The sequence below is a fragment of the Zosterops lateralis genome, assembly GCF_965231275.1.
Source record: "Zosterops lateralis genome assembly, chromosome: 1".
Lineage (NCBI taxonomy): Eukaryota > Metazoa > Chordata > Aves > Passeriformes > Zosteropidae > Zosterops > Zosterops lateralis.
This window is the reverse complement of record NC_139762.1, coordinates 56,289,542-56,305,377: the sequence shown is the minus strand read 5'-3', so window position 1 is coordinate 56,305,377 and position 15,836 is coordinate 56,289,542. Positions and strand designations below refer to the sequence as shown.

Genomic DNA, 15,836 nt, shown 5'->3' with positions numbered 1-15,836 from the left:
AAATTAAAGTACAACCTTAGAATCTGTTCAGAAAAGCATAGAAGGTAAAACAGAAAGTGTAATTACATTACTGTAAACATTTCTGGTATACATGCAGCTTGAGCAGTATGCAGTGCTTGTTCTCTCCTTTCAAAATGAAATTGAAATCAAGAAGGATATAGAGAAGAGCAGCAAGGAAAATGAAAAGTAAAGTAGGTTTGCCTGTGAGGAAAGTAAAAAGAGGGCTGCAAAGGGACAGTTGAGGTAGTATGTAAATCACCAGGGGCTTGGGGAATGAGGACAGAAAGCTATTTGCCACTGTTTCTCAAAGCGCAAAATCTGGGGACAAGAGGATTTTTTTCACAAGGGACATGTTTAACTGTGAAACTCAAGCCCAAATGACACTGTCTACTGAAAGAATGCATGGGATCAAATTCAATGAAATTAATACCATAAGAGACAATCAGTGTTGTTTAACATTCAACAGAATTTGAACAAAGAACAATTTTAATGTTGTGCTATATTTTTTTTTTCTAGTGAGTGAAATGAGAGGACTCTTTGTACTCCAGCCTCCTACCTTCATCCTCCTGAATACGTATCATGCTGTCATAGGAGGACATTTGTTCTCAGTACTGTTAGGTAAGAAAATTTTTCCCATGCTGTCTGAAATAGGAGTTATTGTTTTAACTGTGGTGGGCAGAATGTCACATTGAAACTACCATAAAGAAACCAATAATCTAGAAAAGCAATTACTTAATTTGACAGTAAGTCACATACAATTACTTTGTGTACGTAATTCTTTTAAGGTAACAGACCAATATTTTAGTACTAAGTGAGCATATGCTATAATAACAAGGCTATTGAAGTAATTTCTAACAAAATGTCCATTATATTGTATAGTAAAATCATACACTTGGTTTAAGTTAGAGTTGCACTACATTGCTGTCAATGTAGTGTGGCCTGTGCAATGACTCCACAATGTTCTCTGTTTGACATTCCAGAAGAAGCCTCTTTATCTCTTCTGCTATTTCTTATTCCAACTCTGGGAAATATGTTGAATTTTCTTCATTCTTCCCCTCTTGTCAAACACCTTACCTCTCACTGGATGTTCCTCTGATTTCTTGTGTAAGGCAGGGCTATAGTCTCCTGGGTTGTGAGCAGGCCTCCCGAGGTGATGCAGTTGAGGTTTGATGGCTGGTGGCGACAAAGGAATAACAATGATGGTTACTGTGCCTAGCTTTCACTCACTTGTGGAGAAGAAATGGATTCCTCAGAAGCTGTATCCATCCCACTCAGCACAGGCTGTCTGTGGAAAGGAAGGTTTCTCAGCCTGAGAGCCAGGATTCTTTTGGGTTAATGGGTAGTTACAGACAGTTAGAAAAAAGTTCACAGGAAAAAGCATTTAGAAATATAAATCATAAATTTAAATGTAAAACTCTAAAATGAAACATAGGCATCTCCAAAAATGAAATTAGGGCAATTAAGCACTACAGAATACTGGATCTTGAAATCATGCCCTTATTCTGACATCTCAACAGACTACATCAACACAGGAAAGAACATTCTCGTGGTTAGAAAACAACAGTTTAGACAGTAGATGAAACTACCAAAGCTAAATGAAGAAGTAACTTTATACTCCTATCTACATTTATACAGTGAAACACTTCACTGTTTTCAAAATATTGTTGCTCAAGGTATTTTTAAGGCAAAAAATCTGAATTGAGATAACGTTTCCCAGAATTCAGGAATAGGTGGATCTGAGGCATTTTTTATGATTTTCCAATAAACTACAATGATTTTCCAATAAACATTGTGAAAGATGGAAGTGGTCTACATATGAATTTGACCATTCTCAACTTCTTGACTGTTTCTTTGAACCTACATCTTGCTTGTTTTAGGCTTATGCATAGCAGAAGTCCCTGTGGGAAGGGCACAGCCCAGGCTGGACAGTTGGGAGTGGATTGAGGGGTGAGAGGCAGCTGGGAGTGAGGAGAGTCAGTTGAGTGACAGCTGGAAGTGAGATTGTGATTGGCTGGAGAGACACATGGACAGCATATGAGCAGAAAGGTGATTGGATGGTAGGAGTGTGGACAGCAGCACTGAGCTGGGCCAGCCTTTGGGTGCCTTTCTTCTGTTGAGTTCTGTTTGGTCTGTTTGGTTTCAGTGATGTCGGATAGAGATAAAGGATATAAAAGAGGTGCTACTCTTACAATAAACTGATCTCCTTCAGATGCATAAGGGGGGGGTCTGCATCACTTTTCTCCCCATTGCTATGGTTACTAAGTTTCCTCCCACATCCAATAAGAAACAAAGGTTGATCTTACCCTTCCTTTTACCATTAATATATTTGTAAAAACATTTTCTATTATCCTTTACAAAAGTTGCCAGTTTAAGTTTGAACTGAGCTTTGGCCTCTCTAATGTTTTTCCTACATGCCCCAACAACCCCCTTAAATACTTCCTGGGAGACCTGACTCTCCTTCCAAAGATGATACATCCTCTTTTTATTCCTAAGTTCCTCAAAACCTTGTTGCCCATCCAGGCTGGATGTTTGCCTTGTTGACTCAGCTTTTGGCGCACAGTCTGTTCCTGTGCCCTCAAGACAGTTTGTTTTGAAGCATGCCCACCTGAGCTCCTTTGTTTTTAAGGGCTGCTTCCCAAGGAACTCTCCAAATAAGTCTCCTAAATAGGCCAAAGTCTGCCCTCTGGAAGTCTGATGTAAAAGTCTTATTGATGTTCCTCCTGATTTCACCAAATATTAAGAAGTCTATAATTTCATGATCACTGTGCCCCAAGAGGCCTCCAGCCACCACATCTCCCACCAGCCCATCTCTATTTGCCAACAACAGGTCTAACATAGTCCCTCCCATGGTGGGCTCAGTCACCAGATGTGACAAAAAGTTGTCCTCCACACACTCTAAAAACTTCCTGGACTGCCTTTTTTTGCTGTGTTAAGTTCCCAGCAAATGTCTGGTAGGTTGAAGTCACCTACAAGAATAAGTCAAACTTTTTGTCAGACCAGCAGCAAGAAAAGAAAAATACATGAATATGCTAAAAGGATATGATCAAGGAGAGGAGCAAGAAGAGCCCCTGCTCAGCCCAAAAAAGTATAAAACATGACTCTGCAAAACCAGGATCGGTAAACCCTGGGGATTCGGAGTGATAGAGTCTGAATTTGGGTCACCCAGTGCCGATCGCCAGGCTCAGCACTGTTTTGCTTGTGGCTTTTTCAAAACTTATACTTTGATTATTCAATAAATTCTCTTTAATTATTAAATTAGCTGATTTGTTTATAACATATTGATTAAAGAATAGGCATTCAGATGATGTGTATTGCTGCTCTTTGAAGGAAGAGACAAGACTATGTGCAAGAACAGAAAGGAGAAATGCAAAGATGCCTGATAAGGGGGACATGCTAACAGGAGACAAAAATACAAGATTACCAGAGATACTGAGATAACAGGGCGCCTTGGGTCCCCAGGACCAGATAAAACTGGCCTTATAGCAATGGCATCCTCTCTGTTTTAGGAGAGGAAAGTGCCTGGATTCTCCCTCTCAAACTATACGTCAGTTTCTGGGAAGCAGAGGACATGGTGCTTTCAGCTAGGCAGAGCTTTCTGAGAACACCAGCAAGTCTTTGTGCAGAGGTGGAAGAGTGTCATCTTTATTACGCAGCTTCCTAGCCTGTGCTGCCCTCTGCAAAAAGCACTCTGGCACCAGAATACTCCTTACAGATGGGTGATCCCACATAACTGTAAAATTTCAGCATGAGGCAAATTATATGCACCCAACACTTGCAGAATTTCTGGCTTATTCATTGCTTGTGTATTGCATTCTCCATTACTGAGGATGGAAAAGAAAGGCATCTGAAAAGATAGTTTCTATACACCTGGGGAAAGTTAGATAAAGATGTAATAAGAGAAATCCTTCCTCACACTATAAACATAGGCCATTAGATGATTAACACCTAATCCTTTTCCAGTTTTTTACTGATTCCTTTGTGGAATAAAATAAAAGAAAGCAGCTATGTGTTTTTAAATAATTGTTTTTATTATTTTTTTATACATTTGCACAGTGGCTGATCTCTAGTTTAACTGGGAGATGTCTAAACATACCATACTTTGGCTCATGATGCATCAGCACTAGGCTGCAGAATGTTTGAGGAAGCTGAGGGGACAAAGTAAGGAGGCAACCCCACAATAGATGCTTTCACCTGGCCCAATCACTTTGTAGGGTTTTGATTTCTAGATTTCACTTTCACTTTATGTATTTTCCCAGCTAATAAATTTCACTTCTTTTTTAAAATGACAACAAAAATAATTTAAAAAATGCTAATAGTCCACTGTAGCTTACACAAATAAGTTCAAAGGAGAAGACTGTAAGGTCTATCTCTGACTGCGTGTATTAAAAAGCATTTTGCTGTACACTGGTATGTTGAGATCAGTAACTCTCCCTATAGCATCTGTTCTAGAACAGCAAGTCTGATTTGCAGATTTCAAGAGACATCAAATCTACCACTTCCTTTATTAGCTCCTGCCAATAGCAAATAACCCTAATAATCGAGCAAAACCATTTTCCAGCCTGATTTCTCACCTCTGTGCCAGTGCATGATAAACAAGGACTGACAAGCTATGAAGAAAGAAAGAAAGAAAGAAAGAAAGAAAGAAAGAAAGAAAGAAAGAAAGAGAAAGAAGAAAATATGTATCAGAAACATATTAATAAAATCATACAGTTTTTTCAAAAAATGTTATTTTTCTAGTGTGCATAATCTAAGGCATCTTTAGCCACTGTAAAAGGTAAGAGTAACTTGACTAAAAATATTGACTAAATTGCTGCACCTCTGACCAAACATTCTGTTAGGGTATACTTTCCTTGACTCCATGAAGAAGTCTATCTAAGACTGTCACCACTGTGGTATTTAGTTCAACATTATTGTTATTTCATTAGTGTGCCTTCAAAGAATCTGCTCAGGCCTGAAATTCATATTCTACTACTCTCATTGGGATTGACTGCTGATGGAGGAGGGGAAAGAGAGTCAAACAATGCTAAGAGGTGACACAGCCTGTCACAACATGGAATGTGCTCAGTGTTGATGGTGGAGCCACTGTCCTCCCAGCCCTTCACTTTCTTCAAAAATTTACACCAGAGTTACTACTGAACCACAAAACCACAAATAGGAACACTATGTCCCCTTATATTTCATTTAAATAAGCTGGTTCAGTGAAGCCAATTGAGGGTTCTAAAAAATTCAGAATTATTTTCATACTTCTTTCTGAAAACAGATGATTGAAGTACAACCTTTTCACAGCGTGAACATAATCTAAATCTCTGGCTTTGAACAAATTCAAACTGGAGTACAAAACAACCCCTTAAAATATTTCTAGCTTCAATAATGAATATGCGAAATGCTCAACAGTCTTAAGTAAAAGTGTTTATTTTTAAAATGTATTTAGTCTGAGCTTACTGCTGTAATTTTTGCTAGTGTCACAGAGGCTCCTCCCTGTATATGCAGAATTTAAAAAGGATCAGAGATCCAAATTCTGTTTGGAAATTCCAGGCTTTTCAACATGAAAAGGAAATACTAAAGATTTACCTTCCTAAGCCAATGTTTTTCATGTTCTCTACATAGAAATGACCCATGACAGGGGTATGATTCCTTAAAAAATACATTAATGAGTAGTACAGCAAGATCTCATCCTGAACAGCAAGCTGTTCAGCAAAAAAAGTTGTATGTATATGTACATGTCTTGAATTCCACACAAAGAGGCAAAATTGCTTACAGTTAGCTAATTGTAATTCCTATTGTGGATTCCTATTAAGATCCCAAGCCAGAAACACAAACGTGCTTGATATTCCTCATACATTCTTATTTTGGGTTTTTTTCTGCCCATCCTTATGCTTTTCCTTTTCATTGGACTGTCCATTCAGTCAGTGATGAAAGATTAAACTGAGATGACAGTAAGAATTGATCCATGTGATTCCCTGATGCCCCTCTCCTCCTAGATCTTCAGGTCAGACAAACAGCTATTACTAATGGGCCATGAAAAAATGTGGAAAACAGATGATTTCCTGCAATATGAAGTTACGCAGGTACATCACAAAATACATTAATAGATGTGCTCAGAGTCTGACCACAAAATTTGCCCCAAGAGAATATTGCTTTCATTGGTGATTTCTTTCCTAACTGCAAAAAGAGAACAAAATCAAGGGTTGAGAGAGTCTTACTGCTGTTTAGAAAGAAAACAATTTTATCACCTACAATTTTGTATTACCTGCAAAAGATACCAAATCCCAAGAAATGGTCAAATGGCTCTACACATTCACTGTTCTTATTAATAAAATCCTCTACAGGGGTAAAACTGATGCCAAGTTCTGTCTACTAGCAATTGGAAAAGGCTTTCAGTGAAAAGAAAAAGTGAATTATTATCAAGGAATTTTTTGTTTGTTTTCCTTTTCCTTTTATATTCTTTTGCATCATCCTAGTGTTGGTTTCACAAGCTGAGGCATAGCAAAGGGCAAAGCAAGCTTTTGAAAAATACTTTTTTCTATTTGCTTGACCTGTCCAGAAAGCGGAACCATTTGCATCATGAAATCACAATTTGACCTTTTAACAAAAAAAACCTTCCAGAAAAACCAACAATAAAAAACATACATACATGAAGAAACAAACAAAATTAACCAAAAAAAACAAGGCCCCCACCCTTGAACCCAGAGCTGCTAGCTGTGAAGTAGCCAGTGAGTGGAGGAATGTTTCAAAAGTTGTTTAATGCCTTTCCCAGAAACTGGTCTTTGCAGGAGTAGGAGAACAGGAATGAAGAAGGTCAGATAAAATGATGAAAGATATTTGCAGTCTCTTTTTAAATATATTTTACTCTTCTGTATCTGGAAAAAAAAGGAAGAAAAAAAAAGAAAGAAAAAGAAAATGTCATATGCTGCCTTTCTCCACTTTGTCCAAGGGGTCGGTAATCTGGGAAAGTAAAATAAGTGTATCAGTTTAGACAGCCTCATTTTCTGCAAGCAGCGAAGCTTTGCTTAACTGTGGAAAGGGTTAAAGGTGAGGCATGCCAAGGCAATACCTCTTACAGGCAGAACTGGAAATAAAATTCTGTCCTAAACAAATTGAATTCTATATGATCAGACTAATACAGCTAGAATTCAAAGTTAGGTATCAAGAAGATCACATAACAGAGTCCAGCATGCTTAGATCAAGAGATTTTAATAGGTTTCTTTGCTGTACAGCACACTGATCGTCTTTGATCAACAGCTTTTTCAGTACCTTTTTACTTATGAAGGCAAGGATGTTGTACATGTGGTTTGAAATTAAGAAAAGAAAATTCTCCAGACACAAAATAACATTACATTTTAAAAGCTCTTTTCTCCCATTGAGCTTTCAGTAAAAACCACAGCTTTAAGTATGGAGAGGTACAAAAGATATAACAAAATATGTGCATTTTACAAGCTCCTTGGGTCCTCTGTCAAATATTTATAATCTCTTGGCCTCATAATAAGGCTATGTTTGACTAATATCCTGAATGTATAAGCTTAACTGTTTTCTATGTAGCTATACTACAAGTGCATCTTCACAGTAAACAGATCTCCTCGAGAAAGAAGTATAGACAAGAAAACCTTTTTGCTATTTCTAGTGAAAACTGACAGTTTCTAATTAAAGACGACAGTCTATCCAATTCATCTCATAACCATCTCTAGAAATCCTCTGGAAAAGCTTCAAACAGGAACATGAATATTTTACTCTATATTGGCTGTTCTAACTGGCTCCCTGAGTACACCTGGTACCCTGTTAAGATGCTGTTATACTGACAATGCTTATATCAGCAGAGTTTGAAAGTGCACTTGCATCTCTCAAACATGGAGATTCAGCCCAAAGAGAGATGAATTTACCTGTAGGGCTGTGCATGCCTTTGAAGACATTATTGCAACATAACACCTTTTGGTCCCTTTCAGGAAACCAATCTCTTTTGCACTCAATATTATATTGCCTTTTTTTCTTTTTTAATGGTGTTTAGGCAAAGGAGAAAAATGACTGCCAAAACAAAAATATTTGCTGCTGGATTGCATTGTCTGTGATGGATGTATACAGCAGCTGCACAGATCTACTAGTGAGTTGGTATCTTCTACCACACAGATGGCAGGGGAACCTTTCCTTTCAGGATGGTCCCCTGTAAATTGCTATTACAAAATCTTGCTCACTGATGTGATTCTAAGACACCCTTTTAAAGAATTAGGCTGTCAGCATTTTATTTGATTTATTTAGACTGAGTTGTCACATTTCCAGCATAATCTACAATAGGTAATACTAGCAGCCATAATAACAGTACTACATTACTGTGATGTTTCCCAACTAAAACATTCAGCCTGATTTACTGTCATTAACAGGATCATAACAATACTGTGACACTTATAATTAGACACATTTTAAAGAGAAAAGATTGACCCAGAAGGAAGGGTAATTATTTGAGGCAGGTGGACTAAATGGCATATTTGAGTATTTGAGAAGTAAGTATTTCTGAGCTTCTTAAGAGATTTGCTGCATCAAACCAGAGATCCAAAACAGAGTTTGGAGTACCACCTAACACATGCTTCTCTTCCTATGCCATCCACATTTACAAGAACTTTAGCCCCTCCCATCCCTGCTAATGAAGCGAGGGAAAATGCAAAGTTTTCTCCATTTTCTGTAAGTTCCCTAGCTGTGAGAACTGAGTCAACCCAGAAAGGCTGTGGATGTCCCAACCCTGGCAGTGTTCAAAGCCTGATTGGTTAAGGCCTTGAGCAACCTGGTCTAGTGGTAGGTGTCCCTGTCCACGGCAGAAAAGGTTAGGACTAGATGATCTTTAAGGTCCATTCCAACCCCTAAACTTCCTAGGATACTGTGATAGCTGTTTACTTCTGTTAGCTACATCATCAGCTCCAGTAAGAACAATTCAAAGCATAGAACTTGCTTTGAATTGTTTTTTTCTGCTTGGTGGAGCAGATGTTTTGGTTTCCTAGCCAAATTTCCCATTTCATATAATAGAACCTCCTTTCAACTACCCTGATTCAGCCTCTTTCTCATTTAAATCCAATAGTTCTAGTGTAAATACTAGCATGTATCAACAGAGGTAGCTGAAAGAGGAAAAAGAATGACTATGCAGTGCTCTGAACACCTAAAACTTTAAGTAGTTCCCATAGCATATATTGAATGTCATTATCTGAAATAGCCTTGCCTGAATACAACTTTTGGTCTAACCCAGTAAGATTGTTCAAGTGTTCATAGCAAAGCTGACAGTGTTTAAAAGTGGCTTCTACCCCTACTAATTAAAAGCAAAAGTTTTAAAAATGAGCTTATTTATTGCAAGCTCTGCTCACCCTCAGAACCAGTTACATCCAAGCACTGAGTGAAATGACAAAAGAAGTTGCAAATTCCTGTATGGCCTTTGATATCATAAAACAATTACTACTGATGCAGTGCACAATGAGGTGAAATAGTAGTCTGAATAACTGCATCTCACATAATCTATAATCCAGTCTTTCCCATTACAAATGACAGAAGTATCTGCAGTTGCTGAGCCAGATCACCTAATCTGCCACTTTTAATTTCTTTTTAATTCCTTTGTGGACTCACTCAGCATCTTACATATGTAAAGGAGTGCCTTTTTATTTTTTTTTTTTTTTTTTTTTTTAAGCTTTTTCCATCAAACCTGGGTATTTCCTGTCTCACTGAGTGCTAAAGTGGGCTCAATCATAATCTGCAGATTTTCCACCTGAAAAACACAACTGAAGCTATTTCTATTGCTCAAAATAAAACAAAGATTTTGAAATCTAAGTACTCAGTTCTCAGCACTGGATGATCCTGTCTCCTACTAAAGCCATTTAAAGCCTTTTCATAGATAATTAAGAGCATGAAGAAATAAATTCCGTATAGTTATGGTATTTTATTTCTTCCCTTGCACTAAAGATGTATGAGGCCTAAGAAGCAAAGTTCAGAAGACCAATGAAATAAAGAAGAAATATGTGTCATAAGTTAATTCATCTCTGTTATCAGTATGTCTAATGGATGAGAAATTTTGGAGTGATTATTTTTTTCAAAGAAAACAAAATATTATTTGAAGGTGCTTGCATTCTCTTTAAAGCAAGGGAAAACAAGAATAAATGCTTTTGGGAAAAGCTTTTGAATAATTGTTTAGTAAGTGAATTTAAATAACATCACTCCAATTTAGCACATGACTCAAGTGCATAACATTAATTTTTCTATGAGAAGAAATAGCATTAGCATAGAAGATATCCTGGTTTTGGAGCTTTGGCACATAATTGTGCCAAACCAGTCATGAAGTCAAACAATTTCTAGTCCTTTTCACACTGACATTGAGTTTTATGTTTGCTTGACAGCTTGCATTCCATTTGACTGACCTAGAATAACATCAGTGATGAAAGAGATTAGTTTTGGTTTAATATATGTTATTTGCCTACCAGCATATGATGGAAATATATAAAAGCAGATAAAAATGTAATGAATATACTGTCAAAGGTTTGGTTACACGAAGTAATAACTGAGTTTCCTGAATCAAGCATGTATGAAAGTAATTAGATACTTACTATGTAAAGTCACCTAGAAGATGAGGTGCAAAAGCTTATTCTACGTTTGATAATCAAGCATAAATCAAACCTCTGCATATGTTTGGGGTAAAAGCTAGATCATTGTTTTTATAAAGAGATGTTCCATTGTGGATGGAAACAAAAACCCCCAGTTCTTTTCAAGGAGCAAGGGGGATGAGTTGTGTAGTGGGTTGATCCTGGCTAGACATCAGGTGCAACTCTATCACTTCTCTCCTAAGTTGGACATGGGGAGAGAATATATGGATCATGTTTTGAGATAAGGGCAGGGAGAGATCATTCATCAATTACTGTAACAGCTAAAACATACCTGACTTGGGAAAATTAATTTAATTTATTAATGAAATCAGAGTAGGCTAATGTGAAGTAAAACAAAACCTTAAAACACATTCCTCCCACCCCTCCTTCCTGGGCTTAACTTTATCCATGATTCTTTACCTATTCCTCCACAGGGCACAGGAGGACAGAGAATGGGGGTTAGAGTCACTTTGTCAAACATTGTCTCTTCTGCTCCTTCCTCCTCATGGGGAGAACTTCTCATACATTGCTAATGGGCTTGGCCTTGGTGTGTGGTTCCATCTTGGAGCTGGTTGGAGTGGCTCTGTCAGACATGAGGTAAGCTCCTATTGGGTTTTCAGAGAAGCCACCCCTCCAGCCCTTCCCACTACCAAAACCTTACCATGCAAATCAAATAGAATCTTCTACCAGAAGAAGGATCATCAAAGCCAACAAAGTTTTCTGCCACATATGTTAATCAGAATTTTATCGTAAGCACTGGGCTTCTTTGGCAGACTAAAACAAAAAATTAGGATAATGCCTAGCTCTGGGTCAGACACAAAGAATTGGTGCATTTTTCTCATGGCAAAATGTCTGTTGGAGATTAGAGTTTTGGGGAGGGCAGTGGGGTGGATAGAGAGAAAATAAAAGATCAAGCTGAGCTTCTCATCTAACTAAAACAAAACTTTTATGTTTACCATTTACTAAATGCTGGATAAAAATGTGAAACACCATTTCACTGACGTAACATGGAAAAATGTTCCCCATAAAGGTAACTACTCAAAAAACCCTAGTTAAGTTGCCTCCAGTGATGATTCTTTTTCACCATGCACCTGAATATTCCAAATATTCACTTAAATCAAGAGAAATGGAATTCCCAGTTTTTCAGCTTGTCACGTATATTTGTGACTTCATGTAAAGTAGAATCAAAAAGCAATCCAGCATCCTAAAGACCATGTATCTAGGCTCCTATGAATAATAAAGAGCAGGCTAAAAAAGAGACACATGAAAGTCTCAAAAGAAAACCAGGTATTTTCCCTAAGAGTTACAAACATGCGCAAAACTGACATGGTGCAAAATCATCTGCATAATTATAAAATATACCTGTCTACATATTCCCCCTATTTTCATCAAGCATGCATACCATGGTGATGTACTGTTTGCCCTGTCTAAATACTATCAATATATTTTGCACTTAGCCTCAAAGATCATGTTCATCTCCTATTAAAACTGCATAAAACCTTGTACAGAATGCATTCTTCTTTGCATATTCCAGCTTGCCTCAGGTGCCACTTGCTAAATTAGTCAAACTGTTTTTTTCAAAAGAGCACAAAAAGGATTTTAAAAAGCACAGAAGCTGTTCCACCCCCCAGTTATCCTATACTGCAATATTATGGAACAATTGTTCAGCAGAGATAAATTACAGTGAAATATGTCTTTTTGGAAAGCAAAATGTCTTCATGTTTCAAGCACGTTTTTCCAGAAGCTAACATGTCTTTCTGATTTGTAACTTGAGTCCATAGCTGTTAATGTAATTCAAGTAACAGGCTATAAAAAAAAAGTGAGAAAAGGAAGGAAACTCTCTTTAGTAAGTAGACTTAGATTAGGGTCATTCCAATTTGCCTGTACTGCTGTAGTATGACACATAATATGAAGAGCACTATCAAGCAGCAAGGAGAAATACTATGTTTGCCTTACAAATGGAAATGGATTTTTTGCTTCTGACAATAATGGAGAAATCAGCTTATCTTTTGAAACAGAATTAGGAATGGCATCATTATTTATATGACCTGTACTTTACATTTTTACCTCTCTCAAGCAGACATAGACAAATGCTCTTCACCTACACATTTGAGTAACCTGTTTTAAAACAACATCAGAATAATGAATATTACGTGAGCAGGATTTAATCAGAAGTCTGCTTAGTGTTCATTGCTATGTAGTGGTCTTGGCTCAATTGACACATACAAAAATTGTATCTTGCAGAAGGCTGCAAAGACAGGCAATATTAAATGGTTGAGAAGTTTTTACAAATGAAGTTGGGAAGAATCCTGTTAATTCAACTCTCTCTCTGAATAATTGTAGAACCCTCATCATGGTGTCTTCTCACCACCATGTTCTTACAACAAAGACATTGTCAGATAAAATTCTGTGCCAGCTACTCTGACTTGATATTTGGGACAACTGGGACAGAAAGAAATGAAGGCTTTAACATAATAATCAGGGAATTTTTCACTTCCTGATCAAGAAATAATTATCTGGAAAAATTAAGACTGAAAGGCAGTTCTACATGTTGACATGGGCAATGTACAGAACTCAAAGGAAAACTTAACTACTGTAAGCAACACTGTATCTTAAAAAAAATTAAAATATAGAAAGCTAAACCCTCCATCTCTGAAATATACTCCATATATTAAAAAAGCTATATGTAGTATTATATTACATTATATTATAGTGCACATTATATTCTATTGTGTTGCACTGCATAGAAGAATGTAGTACTGAAATAGACCTGTCAAAACACAGGTTTTGATTTCACCATGAGGTGGCAGCCCTGCTCATCACAGCACATTAGGCTTTCACTGCATGTGCTAGCAGTTGAAAATGGAAGTATCCTGTCTATTGCTGTGCTAAAACATGCATGTTACCACTAGAGCAATACATTCCTCATACAAAAAAGGAACCTTTTATTGATGTACAATTGGTAGTTGAGAGAGTATATTTGATCAAATGGACTGTGTTTTCCCCAAAACAAGAAGTTACAGTGAAAACTGCCTTAATATGGCAGAATCTTTTCCCAGTGAGAAAAAAAAATGAGGATGTGATAGAAATACTCTGTGAAAGTGTTAATCGTAGGATCATGCAACCAGAATAGTTTGGGTTGAAAAGGGACCTTTAAAGGTCATCTAGCCCAACTTCACAGCAATGAGCACGGACATCTACAACTAGATCAAGTTACTCAGAGCCCTGTTCAATCTGACCTTGAATGTTTCCAGGAATGAGGTTTCTACCACCTCAATGGACATAATATTCCAGTGTTTTGCCACCATTACTGTAAAAAATTCCTTCCTTATATCATGTCTGTAATGGGAAAGAATAATTTTTTCATTTGATGTTAGTTTTATTAGAAAAAAATACTATTTCAAAAAAAAAAAAAAAGAAAGGTTGGTATGCAAATAAAAATTATGTCCATGGGGCTGCTTATAATTTTCCATCCAAAGACTTGCCAAGCAATGATCTCACATGAGAAAATTCAGTTTTCCAAAATGGTTTAACAACATTCTATCCTACAGGAAACACTTGATGCTGATGATGTCTCTGACAGGGATGTATCTTCATTTGGCAAATGGCATCCCCATATTTATTTTCTTGAAACTGAGAAAAAGGACAGTAGTGAGTAAAAAGCAGTATCTCCTACAGAAAAAAACCCCAACAACAACAACAACAAAAACAACCCCAACCAAACAAAAAACCAACCAAAAACCCAACAATAATATGAAGATCAGATTAACATGAGAAGAAGACTGGTGTATACTCAAGAGACTCGCACAGGATTTTGAAGCAGTTAAGTCTGAAATCCAAGATAAGACTGCAATTTACACAGCCATCCTTAAACTAGCTCTACTGCAGCTGGCTTTGGTATGATACAATTAGTCATACAAAGGTCTGGCTAGACATGTAGTTCCTCACACTCTCGGTGAGCTTGATCCTTATTTCTAGAGGAATGTCCACTTGAGTATTTTTTTGTAGCTTCAAGGTAACTGACACAGAAACTACATTTCACACCTGTGACCACAGGGGAGATGTGTAGTTTCAATATCTTTGTGTCAACGTGGCTAGCTATTCTATATGTCTCTAGTTACTAGGTTCCCCATGTAGTAAAAGGACAAACATATTAGAATTATTTTGGCATGAATGCATGCCTATAAGTAGATATTACAATAGCTTCCTTTGTATATAATTTAAAAAGCAACTTGGATACATATCCTATGAAGATTTATGCAAAATACAGTCTGCAGCTTTCTTTTCTGGGTGCAGGATGCCTGTGCAGTAGGACAGAGTGTTGTCAGTTGGGTTCAGGACTTCAGCTGATGCAAAAGGGTAGTGGTGAGAAAGCTGAAGCTCTTATGTTGTTAAACATACACAAATGGGCCTGTTTAGTACAAATAGTCCCAAGCTACGCAGTGAACAGAGGTTGTAAAACCCAAGAACAGAAGAGAGGTTGTAAAACCCAAAAAAGTCCAGGCTGAGTCTCACCCACTAGCAAATTACACGTGATGAGCACATTATAGCCATAATCTCAATCTTTCTAATTCTTGAATCTTTTTTTCCAGTGTGTGATGTGCAAAAGACCATGCATTAGCACAAGAGAAAGCATATGTTTGAGTAAACATTTTAGTAGTCTGCCAACAGCTATGGATAATGTTTCTTTCTCCACACCTCTCACATTGCTGGTAGAGGAGATTTGCTCTGGAGTGGGCAATAGACAGAACAGGTTGTGCAGTATTTGGCAAAGGAGAAGTGCCATTCTAGTGGTTTTATTTCTAAGGTGCACATTTCTAATAATTCACAATATTTTTTCCTGATTTTTATCAATTAGATAATTAGCTATAATTTTCCTCTACACTGTCTGAATGAGAAACAGTCAGCCTACAAATTGTTTTTGCATGGTTAGAGTTGCTTAGTAACTGTAATCAGTTTGTCCCATGGTACTGGTACTTTCCTTAAAGAGATGAACTTGGCTATTTCTTACAGAACAATAAATAACAAATATAAATAACACCAAAGATAAGCAACTTGCAAAGAACCAAATTCACATCCTCAGTCTTCAATCTTCTAGTTAGTATGACATATTAATTTCTTGGTCCTCCAGCCCAAATAAATATGTGGCCCTAATCTTTCTAAGACCTTGAGAGTGAAGGCCTTTAAATGCAACCTTCTCCTCAAAGTTAGAGTCATGGGTCAACTCTCTTG

At 37.2% G+C, this 15,836-nt stretch overlaps 1 protein-coding gene across 4 annotated transcripts in view; it reads right to left on the bottom strand.

Moving 5' to 3' along the window:
• Positions 1 to 368: 368 nt before the first annotated feature.
• PDE1C (phosphodiesterase 1C) overlaps positions 369 to 15,836 on the bottom strand; it is a 131,968-nt gene continuing 116,500 nt past the window's right edge. For 3 of the 4 annotated variants that reach the window (XM_083868121.1, XM_083868124.1, XM_083868123.1), the window contains one exon: positions 369 to 1,173. In XM_083868121.1, coding sequence (XP_083724247.1) covers positions 1,004 to 1,173 — 170 coding nt within the window. In that variant the 3' untranslated portion in view covers positions 369 to 1,003. Of the gene's footprint in view, positions 1,174 to 4,099; positions 6,861 to 15,836 lie in introns of those variants that run through there. The other variant, XM_083868122.1, reaches the window with a different exon arrangement.